Source organism: Scyliorhinus canicula, chromosome 11 (assembly GCF_902713615.1).
Source record: "Scyliorhinus canicula chromosome 11, sScyCan1.1, whole genome shotgun sequence".
In the NCBI taxonomy this organism is placed as follows: Eukaryota; Metazoa; Chordata; class Chondrichthyes; order Carcharhiniformes; family Scyliorhinidae; genus Scyliorhinus; species Scyliorhinus canicula.
In genome coordinates this window covers 18,288,495-18,315,429 of record NC_052156.1, presented here as the reverse complement: position 1 = coordinate 18,315,429, position 26,935 = coordinate 18,288,495, and the positions used below count along the sequence as shown (strand labels likewise).

Here is a 26,935-nt window from a genome sequence, read left to right as displayed (position 1 = left end):
ACGGCTTTCAAATTTAATACACAGCGCTCATTATGAAAGCAATGTTCTACACATAATCAAATATTTTCAGTACAGTAAGGAATACAATAAAGTTACCTGTAGACGTTAATAATGTTACGATGGGTCCCTGGGCAAGGTCCAACGATATGTTACGATTCCAGACAAGATATCCCCAAATTGTTATGTAGGTGGTGAAACATTGCGGCCGCTAAGATGGGCGATTCCGGTAATGCTGACTTTGGCAGTCGAGCAGTTAGTTTGGAGATTCTTGGTTCTGTGGGTTAGCTGAAAGGAGTTATAGAACAGTACAGCACAGAACAGGCCCTTCGGCCCACGATGTTGTGCCGAGCAATGATCACCCTACTCAAACCCACGTATCCACCCTATACCCCTAACCCAACAAACCCCCCTTAACCTTACTTTTTAGGCCACTACGGGCAATTTAGCATGGCCAATCCACCTAACCCGCACATCTTTGGACTGTGGGAGGAAACCGGAGCACCCGGAGGAAACCCATGCACACACGGGGAGGACGTGCAGACTCCACACAGACAGTGACCCAGCCGGGAATCGAACCTGGGACCCTGGAGCTGTGAAGCATTTATGCTAACCACCATGCTACCGTGCTACCCTACCGTGTTGTCCTGGTTCCTTTTTGACTGTGACTTTGCTGACTTGTGACTTGCTTCCAGCAATCAGAAAGAGACTTTATCTGGAAGCACAGGGATACATAATGGTTCTTCTTCAGCTGTGACCTTCACAGCACACGGTAGGACTAGAACACCAGAGTAACACGCAGAGACCAGTTGGATTTAAACCCTTTTTCTGGTATATTCCTGGAAAAGAGAAAACAAACATGGGTTGGATTCTCCGCCCCACATTTCTGTTTCACCCTGCCGGCAGGTTGCTCTGTTACACCAGCTGGTCAATGGGGTTTCCCATTGTGGAGCAGCCCCATGCCCTCGGGAAAGCCCCGGGCTGCCGGCAAAAACGGAGCGTCCTGTCGGCGGAGAATCCAGCCCCATATCTTTCACCCGGAAACTGTTTTCTTTCAACTCACATCATGTCCGCAGTCTAGAATATAACTCACAGGAGATGGTTTCTGCTGAGATGGTAATCAGTCTCCATTATCCCTGCAACCACAGGAGATTACAGTTCAGTTTTTGCATTGCAATTCATCCTTTGAATTGTCTCTGTCTGAATAAGCTTTGACATTTTTTACGTGCAACATTCCAATATCCCTGGACCAGATGGTCGAGTGTAATCCATGTTGGAATTTTCCACCAAGTGGTTACCTTGCAGTCTTTGCATTTTTTGCTTATATGTCCTTTTTAAAACAAGAACACATGTCTGCAAGTAATCCTAGATTTGATCCACTGTCATAACATTAATTTGAAATATATTTTAATGCTACTGTTGAATAAAGTCAGTTTTTTTTGTTGTTTATTTTTGAAAGATTAAATGTGAATGTGTTAATGACGAAGCAGAAAGGGTCTGTGGTTTTTCTGTTTTTGGACCCAATTGAAATGGATGACCGGATATGCTGAAGCTCCTTTTATCTTCCTATCACCTTGTGCTATTATGCCTTTAGAATATTGAATGTTCTATTAAATGCTGCATGTTATAACAATGCTGCTAACTTCAAACAAATTCATCTCTCTAGAAGCAAAATGACTTGGGAACAGATGGCCCAGCCACCATCACCGAGAATCTTGGTAGTGACAACGCCGTCAGCTTAGAAATGGATTCGGGCCTTGACTCGTCATCTAAAGTCAGCAAGAAGCCAGAGGAGCTTAGTCTTGAGTCTCTTGGTTTTCAAAAACCAGATGTTCATTCCCTCATTCTTGACTTTAGCCCGGTCAACTTTGTGGACAGCGTCTGCATCAAAATTTTGAAAAATGTAAGAAAGACTTTGGCTCCATCCTACTTTGATTTCCATTGTTATCTTTGTGCTCATCAAAATAAGAGGTGTAGGAAGGAATGGTAATGCTTTTTCTTTCATACTGCCAAGTCTCTTCATCAAGCACACATGTCAAGTGTAGGTTGAATTTTCTACCATAGAGAAGCTAACCCTACAAGGACAGCTCCCTTTATTTTGCCTCAGTAATGTGCTTCCAACCTGTCTCATAATAGAGCATGGCATGGTGGCACAGTGGCTAGCACTGCTGCCTCACAGCTTCAGGAACCCAGGTTCAATTCTGGCCTGATACAGTCTATGTGGAGTTTGCACTTTCTCCCCGTGTTTGTGTGTGTTTCCTCCCATAGTCCAAAGAGGTGCAGGTGAGGTGGATTGGCCATGCTACATTGCCCCTTAGTATCCAAAATGTTAGGTAAGGTTATGGAGATAGGGTGGAGGCGTGGACCTAAGTAGGGTCCTCTTTCCAAGGGTCGATGCACACTCGATGGGCCAAATGGCCTCCTTCTGCAAAGTAGGGATTCTACTGCAACACTGTGACATTTAATTTTTTTGCTCCAACCACCTTTGACACTGTTAAAAGTAAGGTCCATTATGGTGCTTTGAACTGAACTCAGTAGGAATTGGATTAAAGGAATTGGCACAAGTTTAGTTCATTTATGGTCTGCACAGCTGTCTGACAGAGGAAACTTCCATCACCAGGTTAGATTTAAACCTAAGTCCCTCAGGTGAATGGGCGACAATCTAACCCACAGTACTCTCCACTTCCTGTCAGTATTAAAATGATGGTGAAAGTCATCCCCATCAAATATGTGACACTCTGATAAGATTCTCTATGGTGCAGTCGGCTGCCTGGAACACTGTCTGACTTGGACACAGGTCAAACAAGGGGCACTGAGAGGAAACCATGTGCTTTTCCAGAGGTAGATGGTAGATGGTGAACCATTAGAATCGAGTGCTGTTGATCCAGGCTCAAATGGGAAACAATCTGAGACTCCCAGTAGCGGGAAACGAGGAAAGAGCATGAAAGTAACTTTAAAAGACCCCTCCAGAAAAAAGTCTTAATAGAATACTTTGGCGATTGCGCTTGGCGTCTGGCTGGTGTTGTTATGTGAGACAAGTCTAGTTAGTTTTCTTCCATAAGATATTTATCAGGTGTCACGGTAGCATAGTGGTTAGCACCATTGCTTCACAGCTCCAGAGTTCCAGGTTCGATTCCCGGCTTGGGTCACTTTCTGTGCGGAGTTGGCACGTTCTCCCCGTGTCTGCGTGGTCTTCCTCCTGGTGGTCCTGCTTCCTCCCACAGTCCAAAGATGTGCAGGTTAGATGGATTGGCAATGCTAAATTGCCCTATAGTGTACAAAAAAGGTTAGATGGGGCTTCTGTGTTACGAGGATAGGGTGGAGTTGTGGGCTAAAGTAGGGTGGTCTTTCCAAGGGCTGGTGCAGGCTCGATGGGCCGAATGGCCTCCGTCTGCACTGTAAATTCTATGATTATGACCATCATTATGAGCATGAAAAACACTAGTGGGCAAAATAAAGGCAAAATAGTGGGCAATCTCAAGGTGTTTTCAAGTATGTTGGGGGCAAGTGGGTAACCAGGGAAAGAGCAGGGCCCATTGGGGATCAAAGTGACAAACTGCGTGTGGAGCCGGAAGTTGTAGGTGAGGTATTAAATGAGTATTTTGCATCTGTGGTCACTTTGGAAAATGACAATGTAGGCACAGAAAGCAGGGAGGGGAGCTGTGATATAATTGAACAGATTAGTATTGAGAGGAAGGAGCTGTTCGCGGTTTTAGATGTCCTAAAAGTGGATAAACCCCCAGGCCCAGATGAGATGTATCCTAGGCTGCTGTGTGACACAAGAGAGGCGTTTCTTAAAGGCTCTGAAGCTAATTTTCAAATCCTCTCTGGCCACAGGAAAGGTGCCAGAGGACTGGAGGGCAGCTAATGTGGTCCCATTATTCAGGAGGGAAGTAATGAAAAAACAGAAAAACCAGGCCAGTGAGTCCAACATCAGTGGTAGAGAAATTATTGGAAAAGATTCTGAGGGACTGAATTAATCTCCACTTGGAGAGGCAAGGATTAATCAAGGATAGTCAGCATGACTTTGTCAAGTGGAAATCATGTCTAACAAATTTGATTGTATTTTTCAAGGAGGTGACCAAGTGTGTAGATGAGGGCGGTGCAGTTGATGTAGTTTACATGGACTTCAGGGAGGCTTTTGTCAAGGTCTCACATGGGAGATTGATCAAGAAATAAGGGCCCTTGGGATCCAGGGCAATTTGGCAAATTGGATCCAAAATTGGCTTTGTCCCAGGAAGTAGAAGGTCAAAGATAGTTTCTGTGATTGGTATTCTGTGTCCAGTAGTATACCGCAGGAATCGGTGCTGGGTCTCTTGCTGTTTGTAGTGTACATTACGAATCTAGATGTGAATGTGGGGGTTCTGATCAGTAAGTTCACAGATTACATGAAATTTGGTGATGTGGTAAACAGCAAGGAGGAAAGCCTTAGATTGTAGGGTGATATAACGGGCTGGTCAGATGGGCAGAACAGTGGCAAGTGGAATTTAACCCTGAAAAGTGTGAGATGATGCATTTGACAAGGCAAGGGAATACCCAATGAATGGTAGGATGCTAAGAAATACAGAGGACTGGAGAGATATGGGGTGCATGTCTAAAGATTCCTGAAGGCAGCAGGACAGGTAGATAAGGTTGTTAAGCAGGCATGTCGGATACTTGCCTTTATCATTGGAGACATGTGGACGGGATTCTCCCGCAACTGGCCGGATGGCCCAACGTCGGCGCCAAGAGCAGCGCGAACCACTCCGGCATTGGACCACCCGGAAGTTGCAGAATTCTCCACATTTCCGGAGGCAAGGCCGGCGGCAGAGGAATTGGTGCCGCGCCAACCGACGGCGAAGAGCCGCCGTGGGCCGGCACGAGTTGACGCATGAGCAGAACCGCCGGCGTGTTTCCTGCCCATGCGCAGGGGGTTTCTTCTCTGGGCCGGCCATGGCAGAGCCCTACAGAGGCCGGCACTGAGGGAAAGAGTGCCCCCACGGCACAGGCCCGCCCGCAGATCAGTGGACCCCGATCGCTGGCCAGACCACTGTGGGGGCCCTTCCCACGGCCGGATCCCCCCCCCCCCCCGAGGACTCTGCTAGCTGCCCTCCAAGCCAGGTCCCGTCAGGATGGACCATGTCCATTTCACGCCGGCGGGACTGGACGAAAATGGGTGGCCGCGCAGCCCATTGGGCCCGGAGAATTGTCGGGGGTGTTGCTGCCAACAGTCCCCTGACCAGCGCGGCCCGACCCCCCCCCCCCCCCCCCCCCCCCCCCGCTTGATAACCACCGCCGGAGAATTAGGTAGCCGACGTCGGAGCGGGGGGACGGGATTTACGCCGCCCCCCGCCGATTCTCCGACCCGGCGGGGGGTCGGAGAATTCCGCCCATAGAGTGTAAGAGCAGGGAGGTTGTGATGGAGTTGTATATAAGACTCATTAGGCCAGGAGCGATTCAGCTATGGTGAGAAGCTGGTTAGGCTGGGGTTGTTTCCTTAGACCAGAGAAGGCTGAGGGGAGACCTTACTGAGTTGTACAAAATTATGAGGGATATAGATGGTGTTAATAGGAAGAAACTTTTCTCCTTAATAGAGGGGCCAGTAACCAAGGAGACAGACATTTAAGGTAAGGAGAAGAAATTTTGAGGGGAAAGCTTTTTCACCCAGAGGATGCTGGGAATCTGGAACTCACAGCCTGAAGGGGTGGTAGAGGTGGGAAACATCACAACATTTAAGAAGCATTTAGATGAGCCCTTGAAACGCGATAGCATACAACACTACGGACCAATTGCTGGAAAAATGAGATAAAATAAATAGATGTTTGATGGCCGGCGTAGTAGACCCAATGGGCCAAAGGACCTTTGCCTGTGCTGTAAAACTCAATGACTCTGTTATCAGTCACCACATTTTTGGGAGCAAGTGTTTTCAATTAGTGAGGCAGAAATGTTGATAAGCATTTTGTTTTAAGGACTTATTACATATATTGTTTGATCCCTTTGAAATAAGCTGAGAAATTTCACAGAATCCAAGAATGCAGAACCAAAAGGGGCGAATGCCAAATACTAAAGGGAAAGGACTACATATAAATTGCTGCTTCACCTGAAAGATCTTGGACAGTAAGGAAAGAGGAGGGAAAGTGTTACCTAGAATCCCTACAGTGCAGAAGGAGGCCACTCGGCCCACTGAGTCTGCACCGACCCTCAGAAAGAGGACTCTACCTCGGCCCACTTCCCTGTCCTATCCCTGTAACCCCACCTAACCTGCACATCTTTGGACACTAAGGGGCAATATAGCATGGCCAATCCACCTAACCTGTACATCTTTGGACACTAAGGGGCAATATAGCTTGGCCAATCCACCTAACCTGCACACCTTTGGACTGTAGAAGGAAACCATAGAACCCAGAGGAAACCCATGCAGACATAGGGAGAAAGTGCAATCTCCACACAGACAGTCACCCAAGGCTGAAATTGAATCCGGGTCCCTGGCGCTGTGAAGCAGCAGTGCTAACCACTGTGCCTCCTCACCTCCTCTGCTTACATGGGGCTGTCTTTTATAACTTTAGCATAACTTCCTGGCCTGTGTATTCTGCACCTTTATTGATTGGATCCTGTGTGCTTTACTGAGCATCTTATAGACTGTCTTGCAACTCAATGCTTTTATATTCCAGATTTTTCGGGATTTTAAGGAAGTTGAGGTTGATGTGTACCTGTCAGGATGTCACTGTAAGTACAATATGGATTATTTTAAATGCAATGTGCTTGTTTGTCTTACATGATATCGTGGCCATGTTTCTGTGTGACCTACTGCCCATAACTTTTCAGATAAATGCAAAGACCAAAAAATGCAAATAGATTACCTTCCATTTTACCCACATTGCTCCTTTGCATGTTGGCTTAGCTGGAAAAAAACAGACTGAATATGGAAAGAAGACCTGGGATAACCTAACACGCCCATTAGGAAAGTGGCAATGCCAATTTGCAACTTTTTATAACTCCACTGGCTTTAATGGAGAGTAAAATCGAGCAGGGAGTAAAACAAGCATTGCACCCGATCCCATCAGTTTGGTTAACATTACCTCCACAAAGTCCAGGAATATTTAGATCCAGGTTTGGTTGGTGCTAAGTTTCTGAATGTCAGCCAGTGAGCACTCAAAGGGGGCTATGGTGATTATGGTTTGTAGGAGCTTACCTTTATTTGGCACATGGGATGACAGGACCGTGCCTCCACCGAGCAGTTAATCTCTACCAGATTTTACAGCATCTGAAACGAAAATGAAATGAAAATCGCTTATTGTCACGAGTAGGCTTCAATGAAGTTACTGTGAAAAGCCCCTAGTCACCACATTCCGGCGCCTGTCCGGGGAGGCTGGTACGGGAAGGACTGTGGGAGGACTCCTAACTAATAGGTTGTTTGCACCACCACAAGTCCAAATCTAAGAAACTTGTGTGTGTGGGAGGGGGGGGGGGGGGGGGGGGGGGGGGGGGGGGGGGGGGGGGGGGGGGGTCGGTGCCCAGGCCCGTTGTAGCAGGCTGATCCGGAATCCTTTGTTTCTGTTTCTCTTTTCTTTGGGGGCGCAGATCACATCCTACTGGTGATTTCTGGGCTCGGTAAGTCTCACCTTTCTCAGTAATGTGACATCCAGTACCGCAGCAGGTTCCTTCTGGGAGAGGGAAACAAGAATTCTCAATGTGAGTTCTCAAAACCCCCTCCCCTGCAGGCCATGCCTCCTTGGCATCATGAGTCTTGTAAATAGCGAGTGGGAATGCCACCCCTTACAAGGATGCCTGCTGTGTCCCAGAATAAATGGGGACCCGGAATCCAGCTCCTTGCCGTTCACCAGGACTGCCGAAGGCTTGCAGGATTTCAGTCGAGGTCAGCTGTATATGGGAAAATTCAACATTTTTTTTTTTTTAAATTTAGATTACCCAATTATTTTTTCCAATTAAGGGGCAATTTAGCGTGGCCAATCCACCTACTCTGCACATTTTTGGGTTGTGGGGGCGGAACCCACGCAGACACGGGGAGAATGTGCAAACTCCACACAGACAGTGACCCAGAGCCGGGATCGAACCTGGGACCTCAGCGCCGTGAGGCGGTTGTGCTAACCACTAGGCCACCGTGCTGCCCTGGAAAATTCAACATTGTTATATATATCTGTCCAGGCACAGTGGGTTGGCCCTGCTGTCTCACGGCGCCGAGGTCCAGGTTCGATTCCGGCTCTGGGTCACTGTCCGTGTGGAGTTTGCATATTCTCCCCGTCTTTGTGTGGGTTTCGTCCCTACAACCCAAAGATGCCCAGAGTAGGTGGATTGGCCACGCTAAATTGCCCCTCAATTGGAAAAAATGAATTGGGTACTCTAAATTTATTTAAAAATTATATATATATATATATATCTGTACATATGTACGTGCACATAGTATCATTCCAGGTCAACAGTTGATCTTATCTAAATTTTGCTTCTTTTAGGGGCGATCGTTGAACAGTTTGAACAAGGAGGATTCTTTGGAAAAAATGTCACCAAATACCAGCTTTTCACCACAGTGCACGATGCTGTTCTGTACTGCATGATGAAAAATAATCCACCTACTGATCAGGCACTCTGCATGGTCTGTCATCTTTGTCTTTTATCGCTTTGTGGTTCTTCATTTTTATTTCTGGGGCCGTTTGACGAGGATTTAAATAAGTTTCATCTGCACAACCTTATGTACAATGAACAAACTGCAGTCCAGTCTTGGAGGTTAAGGCATCTGTGTCTCATTGCCCAATTGGCTGATGTCTGGCTGTCAGCCAAGAAGCCTTTTATTCCCATTTTCATTAGAATCCATCATAGAATTCCTTCACTGCAGAAGGAGGCCATTCAGCCCATCGAGTCTGCACCGGCCCTTGGAAAGAACACCCTACTTAGGCCCATGACTCCACCCCCCCCCCCCCCCCCAGTAACCCCACCTGACCTTTCTGGACACTAAGGGGCAATTTAGCACGGCCAATCCCCTTAATCTTTGGGCTGTGGGAGGAAACCGGAGAACCCGGAGGAAACCCACGCAGACATGGGGAGAACGTGCAAACTCCACACAGACAGTCACCCGAGGATGGAATTGAACCCTGGTCCCTGGAGCTGTGAGGCGGCAATGCTAACCACTGTGCCACCATCTAATAAAGGGAAATGTTCAAAGAAAATTAGAAAAAAAAATTAATTTGTCCTTATGATTTTTCTCAAGGGTTACACATTGCAGTTGTCCTGGAGATTGATTTTCAACTCCTGGAGATTCCAGACCAGTCCTGAAGTGTTGGCAACCCTATAACTGGACCGATTCCTAACGGAAGTTATGTGTCATGGTGTGGATTCACTCCTTTAGAAAGAATTCAAGATTCAAAAACAGCTTCTTCCCCGCTGTTACCAGGCTCCTAAATGACCCTCTTATAAACTGACCTGATTTATACTACACCCCTGTATGCTTCACCCGATGCCGGTGTTCAATAATAATTTATTAATAATAATCATTTATTGTCACAAGTGTGAAGTTACTGTGAAAAGCCCCTAGTCAGCACATTCCGCCGCCTGTTCGGGTAAGCCGGTACGGGGATTGAACCCGCGCCGCTGGCCTTGTTCTGCATTACAAACCAGCTGTCTAGCCCACTGAGCTAAACCGGCCCTTATGTATTTACATTGTGTACCTTGTGTTGCCCTATTATGTATTTTATTTTTATTTTATTTTATTTTCATGTACTAAATGACCTGTTTGAGCTGCTCACAGAAAATTACTTCTCACTGTACCTCGGTACACGTGACAATAAACAAACCCAATCCAATTCTGGTTTCGGAATGTACAGGGTTTGAAGACTATGTACAGACAGAGATGATGGACCGTTACATGGAATGGTCCATGAACTGTTGGCAGCATTGAAATGTCATCCTAAGAGATTAGGGGGTGTGTTGAGGGAGAATTGTGAACATGAATAAACAACATAGAATGTAAGTTTAGGGAGGAGAATCTCGAATGTGCAGTGCAGCTAACATCAGTTGTGTCGATGGTTTGTAAATTGTGGAGTAACATAGGAGGTGTTTCAGAATATTTTGTGATGTGACACCACTGACTATTATCTATGCAATTGTTTACATGCTTCTCATTCTTACTGGCCCCCTATGAAGTAGTGGATTGGGCAGAGAATTCACCAGATTATGACCTTGTCGATGATAGAAGGAAGGTAGTTGACACCAGGGACCATGCTTTCAGATGGCTAAGTAATGATGCAATTCAACCTTGCACCCACCCCAACCAGTGCCCCCACCATGACTACACCTTGCCCCAAAAATAATGGGGTAAACTTTTATCTTCACTACATGGATGGCACACTGGTGAAGTGGATTATCTGCCCATTGTAGGATCTGACCGATCTTTAGTCCATTGAAGGGAATGGAATATAAATTCAGCACTGAGACAATGGACAGGTTCGCCACTCTGGCAAGTTACTGTCCCTTTCAATCATAGAATCACAGAATTTACAGTGCAGAAGGCGGCCATTTGGCCCATCGACTCTGCACCAGCCCTTGGAAAGAGCACCCTACTTAAGCTCACACCTCCATCCTAACCCAGTAACCCCACATAACCTTTTTGGACACTAATGGCAATTTAGAATGGCCAGCCACCTGATCTGTACATCATTGGACTGTGGGAGGAAACCGGAGCACCTTGAGGAAAACCACGCAGAAAAGGGGAGAACGTGCAAACTCCACACAGTGTCCTCAGCTGGGAATCGAACCTGGGACCCTGGAGCTGTGAGGAAGCAGTGCTAACCATTGTGCCACCGTGCCGTCTAGACGTTTTGGTGACTTTTAAAATGCACCCTACTAACATTTCCCGCAACAACTATAATGGCAAAGTAGTTTCTCTCATTTAAGCAGTCTCTCCAATGGAGGTTGTTATGCTCAGAAACTATGATGTCTGGTCACGAGGGCAGCCTATAAAGTGAGCAGTCAGTGGAGCGGTGCTAAGCCAAAGTCAGACCCTGTCCATAGGAGGCGATAGTTTGAGAAAGGGTAACCCATGATTCGCTTTGTCAGCTTGGTTCCGCTCAGTTGGTCGCTGATGATTGTGGGTTCAAGTCCCATTTCAGTGTATAACCATGCCTGGAATTTCAGGACACTATTGACGCAATGCTGCACTGTTTGGGGTACCGTATTTTAAACAAAGTGTTCAAGTGAGGCGCTGTCCGCCGGTGCCAGTAATTCAAATGGATAGGAAAGATCCCATGGAGTAGCAAAGAGCAAGGAGCTCTGCAAAGGTCAGGCTAATATTCCTCCCTCAGCTCTCCTCTTACTATTTTGAAATGGATGTTGTGTTTGCCTAACAACCCAATGACTGTACTACAAAAGTAGTTCAATGGTTGTGAAGCACCACGAGATGCCCTGAGAACACGGTCAATCATTGCATGAATGGAAAATCGTTCTTTCTCTTTGTGTTTTCTCTTTCTCATTTTCTGCTTCTTTAGCTGTCATGTACTCCCTAAGAGTTGGCTCGGCAGGAATCTGGCAGAAACCTGGGAGCAGGTTTTCTGGCTGCTCTCCTGGCTGTGAGATTGAAGGAATAAGGAAGGAAAATGATTTTGAAAATGTGCTCGGTTGGAAGGGCTTACAGTGTTCCCAATTCCTGAGATTTTACTGTAACATTCTGATCCCTTCTTCACAGAATGGAACCCCTGCACTGCTTCCCTCACAGGGCCAAGTGGAGAGCCCTTCCTCTGCCAGTGTAAGAAACCTTTTTTTAATCTCATATTTCAGATGCTTGATGTCAATTAATCTGAATTATCTTTGGGAAAGGCAGGCCGAGACATTCTGCATCACCAGATTCTTGGCTAGCACTGCAAAGTTTGCCATGGATACGAACGGAAAAACCTGTTAAAATAAAACAGCCTAGATTTTACACTTCAATGCACCTGGCATGCAGTGTGAGTGAGTCAGTAATCTCGAAGCTCCCTAACTTGTGTCAGGTCACAACTGATAAAGCTCAGGGTGTGGAATCTCCTGATATCCAGGCTAAAGCCATCCTAGTCCAAACTGAACCAACAGGCCAGGAAATAAATCTCTGTGTATTTCCACTGGTATCTTTCATCGTCCAAATTGATTCTCGTACCAGCCTCCCCGAACAGGTGCCGGAATGTGGCAACTAGGGGCTTTTCACAGTAACTTCATTTGAAGCCTACTTGTGACAATAAGCGATTTTCATTTCATTTCATTGCTTCCAAAAGTGTAATATTCACTTTTTGACCAGGTAGGAGAAGGAGGGTTCAGATAACAAGGGAAACCTGTCAGTCTGGGTGTCGCCATACACTGAGGAGTTTTAACCCCACACCGTGCAAGTCACGTCACTGACAGGCTCCCCACTGTAAGTCAGTCTGATCTACAGAGTTTCTTGGCCTACAGTCGGATTGGGGAAACACGGGGGGACAGGCCATAGGAACAAAGGCGGGAGAGGGTCTGATACCAGGGGAGGGCTCTCCAATCCCCGGAGAGGCTGGTGGTATCCAGCTCCAGTGTGTTGGTCTGATTCTTGGCAGTGGTATCCAACCCTGAGGTTGGTGGGTGGGGGCTGGAGGGGGTGGAGGGCGGTGTGGCAGCCTGGAGATTAAAGGCCAGGCGGATCAGAGGCCGGGGTGGGCGGTGAGGTCAGACACCTTGGGTGTCGAAGGTGGAGATGGGAGTCTTTGACGGGGAGATTGGTGGCCTTGTGGGAAGATGGGTGGGGAGGGGGGACGCGAGATGGAAAGGTTGAGGTTTTTAGGTTGTAATGGGAGGCAGGTACAGTGAATCCAGCAGGTAAGTGGAATGGCGTCATTAAGCAGCCCGGTTTCCTGAAGACAGACCAGAATTACATTTGAAATGGTGAAACAACATGAGGCTACCATCCATACCCCATCCCGCCCAAAATCTGGGAGCAGGCGAGTCGGAGGCAAGTTAGGGACAGGATTCAGATTTTAATATTTTAACCACCCACCCAATCCTCACCTGCCCATTTTCTGGGCAGTTAAAATTCACTCCTCAAATATTTATTTTTATTCTCTCAAGGAATGTGGGCATCGCTGGCTAGGCCAGCATTTATTACCCATCCCTAATTACCCTTTAGAAAGTGGTGGTTAGATGTCTTCTAGAACCAAGGCAGTCCATTTGATGTAGGCATACCCACAGTGCTGTTAGGAAGGGAGTTCCAGGATTTAGACCGAGTGACAGTGTAGGTACGGCGATATATTTCCAAGTTGGGATGGGCAATGGCTTGTTAATTAAAAATGTTTGCAACGTAACATCCTTAACTGAGGAGAGCAGTGTGTGGGCCAGCTTCAACCTTCGTTGAAATGCAGTGCATTAGCTGCAGATTGCTGGGTTTTCATTTATTTGTCACCGAGAGTAGGCATCAAGCTGAAAAGTTGTCTATTGGTCTGGAGCAAAAGATACAGGAGGACACTTGTGTAAGCAACCCTTGTAGTCAACAAATGCCTGAGGGTTAGTTGGGAAATATCATGGCTGCTTCATAAAGGGAGCGGGGAAATACGCAATGAGCAGGTATTAGAGAGAGGTGAGCAATAGTGCACAGCAAGAATATGGACAGGTTCTGGTAAAGAAGACTGTTAGACCATAAGACCATAAGACACAGGAGCAGAATTAGGCCACTCGGCCCATCGAGTCTGCTCCGCCATTCAATCATGGCTGATCATTTTCTCACCCCCATTCTCCTGCCTTCTCCCCATAACCCCTGATCCCCTTATTAATCAAGAACCTATCTACCTCTGTCTTAAAGACACTCAGTAATTTGGCCTCCACAGCCTTCTGCGCAAAGAGTTCCACAGGTTCACCACCCTCTGGCTGAAGAAATTCCTCCTCATCTCTGTTTTAAAGGACCATCCCTTTAGTCTGAGATGGTGTCCACTCATGTTGTTTCACCATTCCTACAAGTGGAAACATCCTCTCCATGTCCACTTTATCCAGGCCTCGCAGTATCCTGTAAGTTTCAATAAGATCCCTCCTCATCCTTCTAAATTCCAATGAGTACAGACCCAGAGTCTTCAACCGTTCCTCAAACGACAAGCTGTTCATTCCAGGGATCATTCTTATGAACCTCCCCTAGAGGGGTAGCACGGTAGCACAGTGGTTAGCACAGTTGCTTCACAGCTCCAGGGTCCCAGGTCAGATTCCCGGCTTGGTCACTGTCTGTGTGGAGTCTGCACGTTCTCTCCATGTGTGTGTGGGTTTCCTCCGGGTGCTCCGGCTTCCTCCCACAGTCAAAAGATGTGCGGGTTAGGAGGATTGGCCATGATAAATTGCCCTTAGTGTCCAAAAGAAATGGTTACTTGGGGTTACTGGGTTAAGGGGATGGGGTGGAGGAGGCGTGTGCTTGAGTGGGCTGCTCTTTTCAGGGGCCGGAATGGCCTCCTTCTGCACTGTTAATTCTATGATTCTATGAGACCCTTTCCAAGGCCAGCACATTCTTCCTTAGATACGGGGTACAAAACTGCTCATAATACTCTATATTGGGTCTGACCAAACTGACCAATACTCCAAATTGGGCAGGACCAGTTATCTAAGGTTTGCCACTGATCGGGGAGCAGAAAGAACAGGCAATAGAGTCAGAGTTGATGAAAAACTGAAGAATATACTTTGGTTTACCCGTCCTCCAGGATTGTCTGGGTATCTCCAGAAATTGAGGATTAATCTCCAGAACATTGCTGCAAATAACATAGGGCAAAATTATTAAATCACCAAATAAAATCATGCAATTTCTCATTATTGCGCACACTTTGAATCAGTCGCTTGATGGCACAGAACGTGCTGAAAAAGGAGACATGCTGTCAAAGTTTTTCAATTTGCACTCATCAGGAGAGATGCAGGAATTCCAAATTTTAAAGGGAGTAACTATTGAAGGAACAACCTTCCGCTTTTCAAAATAGGCAGAGTAGTGACTGTACTCAACCAACCCAGGCATGCAAAATTGAGAACATAATGTCTGGCAATACATGTGATTCCGTGATTGCTGAACAATCCACTGTAGTGCTAAGAATTGCACTGACAACTAATGTCAGATTATCAATTGGGCTCACAATGTGGCTCACTCACACTCGCTAGAAGCCACATATATTCATACACAGGAACCAGTCCTCTGCAGACAGAAGGAACATGCCCAGGCGTGGCACTGTTTTTGAATTTAACAGAAGCGTTGGGGACAATGGTTCCCGGGTGCATTTTCCACAGCAATGCCTTGCCCAATCAGAATTGACTTGCCTACCAATCAGCATTCTTTCCTCGTGTAGCAGAATTTTTGACTCCCTTTGAAATTTGGCACTCTTGCATCTATCCTGATTGTGCAAGATGAAAAGATTTTATATTATGCCCCTTTTTTCAGCAATATACTTTCAATCATTACTTATAAAAATATTAGACATGAGGCAGGGGAAAAGGCTGTTTCATGAACAGTCAAGATGAATCAATTTGAGTAACAATAGCTTGTTTTCTTTATAATTGTTTGGAGGAGGCACTGCTGCTTGGCAGGAATGCTGGGGCGGGGAGAGTGCTTTAATCGGGAGGTCACATGATGAAACTTCCAGGAATACACTCAACCAGTGTTGACAATCCTAAAATATATCAAATAAACCCTGCCTTTGGAAATAAAAAGTAAATGTTCTAAATAATTCTGAATCTGAGCTAAAACCAAAATGAATCAAAAATGCACAGCACCTTAAAAGAGAAACCGAGGACCTGGGGGAAGATCCTTCTTCCTGGATACAGCAGTAAGCTCCCAGTCTCAACAGTGGGATTATTTACTTCACTGGAGAGTCTCCAAAATGCAGCAGATCCCAAGTAAGGCATTCTGCTCACTTCCCACTCTATGATTTTCTATGCTCTGCTGTAAATCTAGCTTTTGGGAAAGAGTGAATATACTCAATAATTTGCTGCGATATTTTCCCCTCAGTCAGTGCTGATACTGTTTAGTGCATGCAATACTGTCACCTACTGGTAGCTTTGATAGTAGCACTGATTAGTCTAGTATCTTGATATCAAAATAAATGCCCATGTAAACGGTTCACATCCAAAGCCATTTTGAAAAAGGACTTGAGGTGAAATAAATGCTGATGAAACCCTCACTTGTCAACCCCCAGGCTTCACTTCTCCAATGGTCCCCTGGAAAAGTCCCTGACCTCCTCCCCTTGTATTCAAAGAACTTCTAATAATCAGTATTATTTTCACTCATCCACCAGATCATTTATTTCCTTACATAAATCAAGATGCTTAAAAATTATTACATCCCTCGTGACCTAAAATGACTGACTATTGCCCCATTTTAAAATTTGTGATGTACCTCTACCTTGGAGCCTCTCACCAAAAGGACAAGACTATGGTGAGATGGCCACTTATCATGTTCCCTTTGGGATTACCCTTGATACATTATGTGGTACAATGACTGATTGTATTTTTTAAAAATAATCTTTATTGTCACAAGTAGGCTTACATTAACACTGCAATGAAGTTACGGTGAAAATCCCCCAGTCGCCACACTCCAGCACCTGTTCGGGTTCACTGAGGGAGAATTCAGATTGTCCAAATTACCCATCAGCACGTCTTTCGGTACTTGTGGGAGGAAACTGGAGCACCCGGAGGAAACCCATGCAGACACGGGGAGAATGTCCAGACTCCGCACAGACAGTGACCCAAGCCGGGAATCGAACCTGGGAATCCGGCGCTGTGAAGCAACAGTGCTAACTACTGTGCCTGTATCCTCCCCTACAACAAGTCTCATTCACCCATGACCCTATAATTGTTGACTTACATTGACTCCTGGACCTACGAAACCTCAAATTCTATTGCTTCCTCCAACCCTATGGCACTTCCCCACCTCTCCCAACACTCCCCATCCCAGCGCCAGCATTGTCCTCTCTGCTTAGAATCTAGCCTCGTGTATATTCTCCCCTCCCTTCAGTCCATCAGTGGCAACTGTGCCTGTGGCTATTCTCAGGCTATCTCTCTGGAATTTGCTTTTCACTTGCCTCTCCTCCTTTAACACCTTTGGTCAAACCCCTTTCACTAAGACTTTGACCACCCCCTCCAAATATCTCCTCCTTTACTTTGACATTAATTTTCCTTACTCCTTGAGTTAGTGCCTTGAAATTCTTTTCTGTGTTGTGAGGTTGCTGATGCAGTCATTATTACTGGAAGCAAAACGTGGCAGTGGATGCAGATGTAAGTATGACAATTTTTTAAAATGGAAATGAGAAATCTCAGATCAATTTTCTTCTTTTTGCTCCTTTCAGGTAGCGAGAAGCATCCTTTAACACTGGTCAACTGATGCTGGGATATAAATATCTTCACTTTGAAGGAAACAGCAGAAAATAGCTTTTAGAAAGAACAAATGACATTCTTCTTGTGTCCTTCAATAAAAACAATGAAACAAGGCACAAAGGAAACTATAAAAAACATTCTCACCGTGAATATTAACAATATTTCCAGACTGTGTGTAAAACTATGAGGTGTGGTGGTTTCGAACTCTTCACCTCTGGCAGTCAAGACCGAGAGGTCACCTTTGCTCTTTTATCCATTTTCTCTCCAAATCTTTCACCCAAATAAAATTGAATTGAATAGTCGTCTAGACACAGCCTGAAAGAATGTTCTCTCTCTCGAGCTTTGATTAATCTTCTTCAGTCAATATCTGTCTCCCTCTGAAAGTGAAAGTCTTCAGAGCCCCCAAAGACCATAGGCAGCTTTCCCCGTTTGAGGGAGAGCTGACTGGTGGTGATTTTAACCTGAATGTCACCACACCTCGGGCAAGGGGCTGGTTTAGCACAGTGGGCCAAACAACTGGCTTGTCATGCAGAATAATGCCAGCAGTGAGGGTTCAATTCCCATACCAGCCCCCCTGAACACGGGCCGGAATGTGGCGACTAGGGGCTTTTCACAGTAACTTCATTGAAGCCTACTCGTGACAATAAGCGATTATTATTATTATATTGAGAAGGCGGGGCCTTCATGGATAAAACTCAGCCAGTACAGGGATTGAACCCACGATGTTGGCGTCGCTCCTCATCATAAACCAGCTGCCCAATCAACTGAGTTAACCGAAAGCACTCGATTGCCATCCCCACTCACATTGTTGCCATTGGGTGACGTGTTCTAGTGGGTTGGGGGGGGACATGAACGCAGAAATGGTCAAGGAAGATCAAGAAGAAAAAGGCTTTTGACTGTGTTACAGTTCCTAATATTTGATGGCCATTAATGCTGAACGACTGAAATCTGCAGATAGTTTTTTTTAAAGAACATTACAAATCCATGCAATCATAATGTTTTCTTTGTATTTTGTATAACATGGAGGAATGCACCTTGACCTTTCACTTTTGTGCTTTTTCCAGTTTTTAAAATATGCTACAAAAATGTATGTTTCTAAATTAGCTCCTCCCTTCATTTTCTGAATTTCATCAGGTAAATATTTAGTTGCTTGGTAGTACAGAATTAAAGTATTGCTGAAAAAAGAGATAGGGGATGTGATTCTCCCAGTTTTGGGCAGGTTTGGAGGGATGTTTCCCGCCGGCTGCTTGGGTGAGATCCAGACCTGGATTCACCGACCCGTAGTCATTTTCTTGGCCCTTCGGAGAAGTTCTCACTGGTCTAGCCCACACTTTGAAATTTTTTCAGCAGTGGGGAACTAACCTCACCAGTGAGACCTGCTCCTCTGAGATCAGGCCACCATTTTAAAAGGGGGCCCTGATCTCGAAGTGAGCTTGAGGCTCCTCCACACCCTCCCACGGGCAATGTCACCCCCCCCCCCCCCACAGACATGGGCATTACCCCCCATCCCACCAAGTGAGCGTACCTCACTACGGGGTCGCTGAGGGCCCCCCCTTTCAGGACCCCCCCTTCACCTCCCGGAACCTTTATGATGCCCCTTCATAGCCCCTTCACCCTCTCACCCTTCATAACACCCTTCACCCCTACTCCCCTTTCATTGACATCGCTGCCCTCAGGCCCTGACTCTTGGCAGCATCAACTTGGCACCCTGGCATTTCCAGCCTGGCACCTGACCAGAGTGCCCGGTGCCAGTGGGAGTGCGAGGGTACTGCCCTGCCCTGTTACCAATCACCATGGGTGGCTGCAATGGCCTCCGAGACCCCCGGAGTGGCCGTCACGGCTGGCCTTCACTTGTGCCAGGTTGAGGCCTTGCCAGGGCAGCCGATGACTCCTGGGTGCTGGGAGAATGCAGCATGGTAGCATTGTGGATAGCACAATCGCTTCACAGCTCCAGGGTCCCAGGTTCGATTCCAGCTTGGGCCACTGTCTGTGCGGAGTCTGCACATCCTCCCCGTGTGTGTGTGGGTTTCCTCCGGGTTCTCCGGTTTCCTCCCACAGTCCAAAGATGTGCAGGTTAGGTGGATTGGCCATGATAAATTGCCCTTAGTGTCCAAAATTTCCCTTAGTGTCCACAATTACCCTTAGTGTTGGGTGGGGTTACTGGGTTATGGGGATAGGGTGGAGGTGTTAACCTTGGGTAGGGTACACTTTCCAGGAGCCGGTGCAGACTCGATGGGCCGAATGGCCTCCTTCTGCACTGTAAATTCTATCTATGAAAATAGGCCGCGCATACTTAAACAGGCTTATTTAAATATTTTAATCTGGATCATGGCCAGCGAGGGAGTGATCCAGATTGCATTGAACACCGCAGGTCGGGTGAGTCACACACGGTTTTACACCTGGCACGAAGCCTGATTTGGGCCTCACCCATAATGCTGCCAGCACAACATGAATGGCGCCGGGCACAACCCGGTGGGAACATCGTGCACATGCTGTCTCAGCTTTTTGTCTTTCATCGATCAGGACAGGTGAAAGAATGTGAAACCTCAAAGGGAACAGCAATTTATATGGAAACACAAACAGAAAATACTGGACAATCTCAGCAGGTCTGGCAGCATCTATGGAGAGAGAACAGAGCTGACGCTTCGAGTCTGGATGGCTCTTTGTCAAAGCTGGAAATGGAGTCAGGTTTCTACTGTTGTGGGTGGGGCGTGAGACTGGATAGAGGGCCAACGATGGGTGGAGATTGACAAAGATGTCATGGACAGAAAGACAAGGGAATGTAAATGGTGGTGATAATGACCAAAAAGAGTGCTTACAGGCACATTAAGAGATTAGAATATATTAATAGCAAAACAGTAGTATGTCAGAGGACAACTTGAAATAAGGAACAGATGGCCCGAGTGGGGTGGAGGGGGAGACAATGGTGAGGGAAAAGCAGATGGATGGAAGAAATGAAAATAAATTGATAGAAATAAAAATGGGGTGATGGTGGAGGAGAGAGTTCACAGTCTGAAGTTGTTGGACTCAATGTCATGTCTGGAAGGCTGTAACGTGCCTAACCGGAAGACGGGGTGCTGTTCCTCCAGTTTGCGATGGGCTTCACTGGAACATTGCAGCAGGCAACAACGGACATGTGGACGTGAGAGCAGGACGGTGAGTTGAAATGGCAAGCAACAAGAAGGTTAGGGTCCAGCTTGCGGACAGACTGAAGGTGTTCTGCAAAGTGCTCGTCCACTCTGCGTTTAGTCTCTCCAATGTAGAGTAGATCGCATTGAGAGCAGCAAATACAATAAACCAGATTGAAGGAGGGGCAGATGAAGCGCTGCCTCACCTGAAAAAAGTGTTTAGGCCCTTGGATGGTGAGCAGGGGGGAGGTGAGGGGGCAGGTGTTACACCTTCTGCGATTGCATGGAAAGGTGCCATGGGAGGAGGGCGAGGTGTTGGGGGTTGTAGAAACCAACTATTTTCTAATACACCTGATAGGTAAAAGATGGATATTTCGAGTGAAATATTAAGCCCCGGGTTTTAAATACCCATTTTAAATTCACTCACAACCTCAGGTCATCTCAAAACATATAGCTTCAATAGAGACACAAAACAGCATGACACAGCATCATTCACTTTTACTGAGCTCCACTGTTCTAGTAAATACACTTGCAAGACAGTGTGACATTAAAACACAAGCCGTACCAGATATCAATCCAAGGACAGGGCAGACACCATAGCAACATTAAGACGCTATTGTCTACATGTGGATAAAGCGAAGTCAGCAGAAATCCAGTAGAAACTAGTCTTGATAATAGCACAGAATTGCATTCCATAACATACACAAATATTCAAACGTGAAACATTCAGAACTTATGTTGCACATTGAGGATTGACAGCTAACCATCGAATCAAATACATTTGATTCGAACCCAAACCAATACATAGAGGTGTAGATAGATGGCTCAAGACAGATAAGATTTCATATAAAGCTGTTGTGCCATAAACAAGAAACCATTTCTTCTTATTATTTTTAAAAGTTACATTGTGTACAAGTTGCTTCTCTTTAAGTCCTTTTTGCTTGCCGAACTTATTAGAGAATAAGATTTAAGTGACTCTCAATTGTCATCAAATAGAGGCAATAAATGATTCTTGTTTGCATCCGAGAAGTTTTAACTCAAATTTCTACTGAGATTTAGTGTCGCAAGTTCCTCACTAATTCCGCATGGTAGATCTCTTACAGGGATGATGGAGGAGTGGACCAGGGTACCCGGAAGGAAACAGTCCCTGAGGAATGCTGACAGGGGGAATGAGGGGAAGATGTGTTGAGAAAGAGGTGCTGATTGGTTGGCAAATAGACTTGATTGGTTGAGGCATTGCCATGGGTAACGCATCAGGGAACAATAATCCCCCAAACATTTGCTTAATTTTAAAAACAGCACGTCAATTCTGGTTGGTTTAGGTGTTGCCATGGGGCATGCACCAGGGAACATTTGTCCACATAACTGTTGTTTAATTGAAAAAGGTGCAATGCCTGTACATGTTATTTCTTTGATCTGCTAGTTGAGAAATTTGCTCATGTGTTCGCTACTACTAACTACCACAAATCTGTCTTCAATGGTCAATGTACCTGTTGAGATTCCATGCTATATAAGATAGGCCTTATGGACAACCTTGAACAAAGGGGGTGGGATTCTCCGTCCCACCGCACCAAATTTCCCCGGGATTCTCCTTCTCACCAGCCGGCCAATGGGATTTCCCATTGTGGGCAGCCCCATGCCGTCGGGAATACCCCGGGCTACCGGCACAACAGAGAATCCCAACAGCGGAGATTCCAGCCCAGGGTCCCTGACATTGCAGTTGTTTAGGCTTGATACTGAAATTGGGAGCACAAAAGCTATCCTGTGAGATACTGGCCACCTTGATCAGGTCATTGCTCACTGCTTTTTTCCAAACTCATGAATGGGCCTAAGGCGGCCACATTCAATCCTTTAATATTCCCCGTTTACACCAAATTACCTTGGAAGGGTGGTATTTTCCAATAATAGGATGCTGCCATCAAGCCAAAAAGATAATGGGCGGGTTTATCCATCCCGCCGCGCAAGATTTCTGGTTCAGCACGCTGGCGGGATGCTCCGTTTCGCCGGCTGGTCAATGAGCTTTCCCATTGTGGGGCAGCCCCACACCGTCGGGAAACCCCCGGACTGCCGGTAAAATGGAGCATCACGATGGCAGAGAATTCAGCCCATTTTGTCTATCCCACAGATAAATAATGTGGTCTAAGAATTTCTGTGCCAGTACGATACCAGGTATGTAGGCCATTGGTCCCAATGATCATATCAAACAGCACACCTCCGCAGCTCTTTACAACAGGCAGAATACTGACTGTACTCAACCGGTCAGTACTTTCAAACCTCAGAACATAGGGCAGGATTTACCGGAGGGATATTCCGGTTCCATGGTGGTGCACAGGTTTCCCAGCGACGAGGGGTGTTGCCAACAGGAAATCGCGTTGACAATGGCGGGACCAGTAAATGTCGCTGGCGGATTGCCTCTGCCGCCAAAAACACACGGCAGGTTGGTCGGTAAATCCCGCCCATAGTGTCCAACATTAGAGGTATTTTTGCTATTGGATAGCAGATATTGAACAATCCTGAATGTGCTAAGAATTGCATTAGCAACCAATTTATGGTCATCAGAGGAGCTCGCAATGTGGCTCACTTGTGCTGGCTGGGACTCATTTAATTATTCATATGCAGGACCCTGTCCTCTGAAATCAGAAAGAATATGTCAAGGCAATGCACCTTTTACAATTAAATAGAAGCATGGGGGAAAAATTATTTCCTGGTGCATTCCCCATGGTAACATCTTGGCCAGTCAGAATCAATTTGCTACTTTTTTTTAAACTTAAATAAACGCTTGAGAGAGAACTGTTCCCTGGTGCATTCTCCATGGTAACGCCTCAACGAATCGGAGTCCACATGCCACTCAATCAGAACTCTTTTCCCATGCAGTATAAATTATTTCTCCTTTTGAAATTTGGTACTCTTGCATCTGTCCTGATGCGTGCAAGACAAAAAACTTTGACAGCATGGCTCTTTTTTCAGAATATAATCATTTGGCAAGTTAATTTAGAAATATACATCATAAATTTGTGTTCAAATTTGCTGATTGTAAATGTATGACGAATGATTGTTTTTCCTTAACCTATTAAAAATATCAAAGAGATGTTCAACATTTGAAAACGGTACGTAACTGATACATATAAAAAATAAATGTTTTTATTGCTTTATTGTGTTACGTTTTGATTTTCATGTAAAACTGCTGCTACTGTCAAATGATGTCTGATAGAGTTGAAGGTTTTCTATCAGGATTCCCTTTTGACAATTAAACCATTAAAAAGAACAACGTTGTGTGTTCCATTCATTATTGTTTATATATCAAGTCTCAGTCCATTGCAGAATTAAGTTGTTGCTGGGGTGGAGATGATGGTGAGGTGGTTATAGTGAAACAATCAATGATTAACCCAATTAATTTCCCAGTTACTTCAGTGACATTTAGTTGGATTTGATTCAGCCAATTGCAATGGGAAATGTGGTGGTTGGTCCCACTTAACCATGTCAGAGGACCTCTGTCAGTCTCCCTCCAGTGTCAAAAACCCGATTACGTTCCTAAAATCCCTAATGTGCAGAAGGAGGCCACTCGGCCCAACGAGTCTGCACCGACCCTCTGAAAGAGCACCCCACCTAGGCCCACTCCCCCGCCCAATTCCTGTAACTCCACCTGACCTTTGGACACTAAGGAACAATTTATCATGGCTAATCCACCTAATCTGCACATCTTTGGACTGTGGGAGGAAACCGGAGCATCCGGAAGAAACTCACACAGACACATGGAGAAAGTGCAAACGCCACACAGACAGCCACCAAAGGCCAGAATTGAACCCAGGTCCCTGGCGCTGTGAGGCAGAAGTGCTAAACACTGTGCCATCCAGCCACCCTTGGAGGGTGGAAAGGGTTGAGGTGGGATTCTTGGACACCGGATGCAGTATGTTAATTAGGTTAATTGAAGAGCCAATTGACACTAATTATCCCTGAGTCCACAGCAATTTAGTGGTGCCTCAAGGATTAAATCAAGTCCACACAGCTTTCCCGTGCTCTTGGAGGGGCATCTAGCAAGCCTGACCTGCTTGCCAGTGGCCTCCCGGGAGGCACTCTGTGCCTGATTGAGGAACCTTTACCTGGGATCTCAATCATGGGAAATGCCCATCAGTGTCTGAAGAGCACTGGATTCCATTGAGCCTCTACCCAGAACTGAGTGTCACCACGGTAGCATTGTGGATAGCACAATCGCTTCACAGCTCCAGGGTCCCAGGTTCGATTCCGGCTTGGGTCGCTGTCTGTGTGGAGTCTGCACATCCTCCCCGTGTGTGCGTGGGTTTCCTCTGGGTGCTCTGGTTTCCTCCCACAGTCCAAAGATGTGCAGGTTAGGTGGATTGGCCATGATAAATTGCCCTTAGTGTCCAAAATTGCCCTTAGTGTTGGGTGGGGTACTGGGTTATGGGGATAGGGTGGAGGTGTTGACCATGGGTAGGATGCTCTTTCCAAGAGCCGGTGCAGACTCGATGGGCTGAATGGCCTCCTTCTGCACTGTCAATTCTATGTAACTGATGGGGCTTCACCAACAGTTTTCCCACCAGTGAGTGAGACCCCCCATCGGTGCAACAGCATTCTGGTCATTGTCATTCGAAAGGCCTCCTGAGCAACTTTTTCTGGGCCACTTTCAGCAAAACAGCAGGAACAAAATATAGATCACATCAAAAATAAAGAAGTGTCGGTAAATAACTGATGGAGCAAAGAGCCTTCCTTCTACTGCGTTGTAATAACTTTAGGAAGAGAGAAATAAACCAACTGATGTCAAAGTTAATGATAATTCTTGTACTCACTTTTCAAGATTATTCAACACTTATTTTCCCAAGACAGATTTCAAACAATGTTGCTTTTCATTAATTATTTTATGGGATGTGGGTGTTCCTGACTAAACCAGGATTTACTGCCCAACCTGATTGCCCTTGAGACGGTGGTGGTGAGCTGCCTACTTAAACCTCTGCAGTCCATGTCATGTAGGTACACCCACAGTGCTGTTAGGGAGGGCCTAACAGGATTTTGACCCATCGACAGTGGAAGCACGCCGATATATTTCCAAATTGGGATGGTGTGTGAATTGGAGGGGAACTTGCAGGTGATGATGTTCCCATGTACTACTTGCCCTTGTTCATCAAGAAGTTATGGGTTTTCGAGATGCTGTTGAGGGATCCGAGATGTGCATCTTACAGATGGTTCCAATTGGTGGAATGATTGAGGACCAGGGTACACTGATTTGATGTGAATGGTAAAGGGAGTATGAGGGAAAGCTTTTTGTGAGTGGAGTCTGCATAGTCTGCGAATGTGGTGCAGGCAGTTTCAATAGTAGCTTCCAGAAGAGTTTTGGTCAATTAGCCAAAGAGCAAAATATTGCAAGGACAGAGAAAAAGCGGAAAAGTGGAACCCACTTGCAGAGGGCCAGCACAGAAATGCCAGGCTGAATGGCCTCTTTCTGCGCTATCACCATTCCATGATTCAACAAAGGTCAAGAGTTGGTCACGTTGTACAGGAACAATGGAATGTGGATTAGTGACAAGCTTTTCACTCAGATAGTAACTAATCTGCAGCCCAATCCATTGGCCCACCTTCAGCAGAGCGTTTGATACCCAACACCTTACATTCCAGTGATGGGTGGCACGGTGGCACAGTGGTTAGCACTGCTCCCTCCCAGCTCCAGGGACCCGGATTCAATTCCGGCCTCGGGTGACTGTCCGTTTGAAGTTTGCACTCCCGCCCCCCCCCCCCCCTCTGTCTGCATGGGTTTCCTCCGGGTGCTCCGGTTTCCTCCCACAGTCCAAAGATGTGCAGGTTAGGTGGATTGGCCACGGTAAATTGAATCTTAGTGTTCAAAAAGGTGTCTGGATCTTTGTGTTTGTGGAACCCACCTATTCATTCACCTGATGAAGGAGCTGTGCTCCGAAAGCTAGTGACTCCAAACAAACCTGTTGGACTTTAACCTGGTGTTGTAAGACTTCTTACTGTGCCCACCTGAGTCCAACGCCGGCATCGCCACATCCAAAAAGGATAGGTGCGGTTGCTGGGCTACGGGGAAAGGGTGGAGGCGTGGTCTTAAGTAGGGTGCTCTTTCAAGGGCAGGTATAGACTCGATGGGCTAAATGGCCTCCTGCACTGTGAATTCTATCATTGTATGATTCGATGATGACTTGATCCAATGACCAATAGACCTTGGAGGAGAACCGTTCCAGTTTACGTGGAAAATGGGCTTCCTGCTGTCCCTCAACATGTTTTCACTCTCAAGAGGGAAGGTGGACATTTGTTTGCAAAGGACATCAGCGACTGTCGTTTTTTGCTGGTTAAAATGCTGCTAAAATAATGCTTGTGTTTTTTGTAATGTGCTGCCTGCCCTAGCCTGAGTTTAAAAACAGATTGCAACAGTGCAGTTGACAGTGAACGTCCTGGACCCATTCCAAGATGTTCCCCGAGCAGTTACATCCCGGATAGAGTTCCTGGCCAAGTGTCGGTGCTCTGCTTCCCGGCTCCCG

At 46.3% G+C, this 26,935-nt stretch overlaps 1 protein-coding gene across 1 annotated transcript in view; it reads left to right on the top strand.

Moving 5' to 3' along the window:
- Positions 1 to 17,610, top strand: part of slc26a6 (solute carrier family 26 member 6) — a 92,761-nt gene extending 75,151 nt beyond the window's left edge. The window contains exons 17-21 of the mRNA XM_038812391.1: positions 1,664 to 1,900; positions 6,648 to 6,702; positions 8,448 to 8,587; positions 11,669 to 11,728; positions 17,274 to 17,610. Coding sequence (XP_038668319.1) covers positions 1,664 to 1,900; positions 6,648 to 6,702; positions 8,448 to 8,587; positions 11,669 to 11,728; positions 17,274 to 17,294 — 513 coding nt within the window. The 3' untranslated portion in view covers positions 17,295 to 17,610. The remainder of the gene's footprint in view (positions 1 to 1,663; positions 1,901 to 6,647; positions 6,703 to 8,447; positions 8,588 to 11,668; positions 11,729 to 17,273) is intronic.
- Positions 17,611 to 26,935: the final 9,325 nt, after the last annotated feature.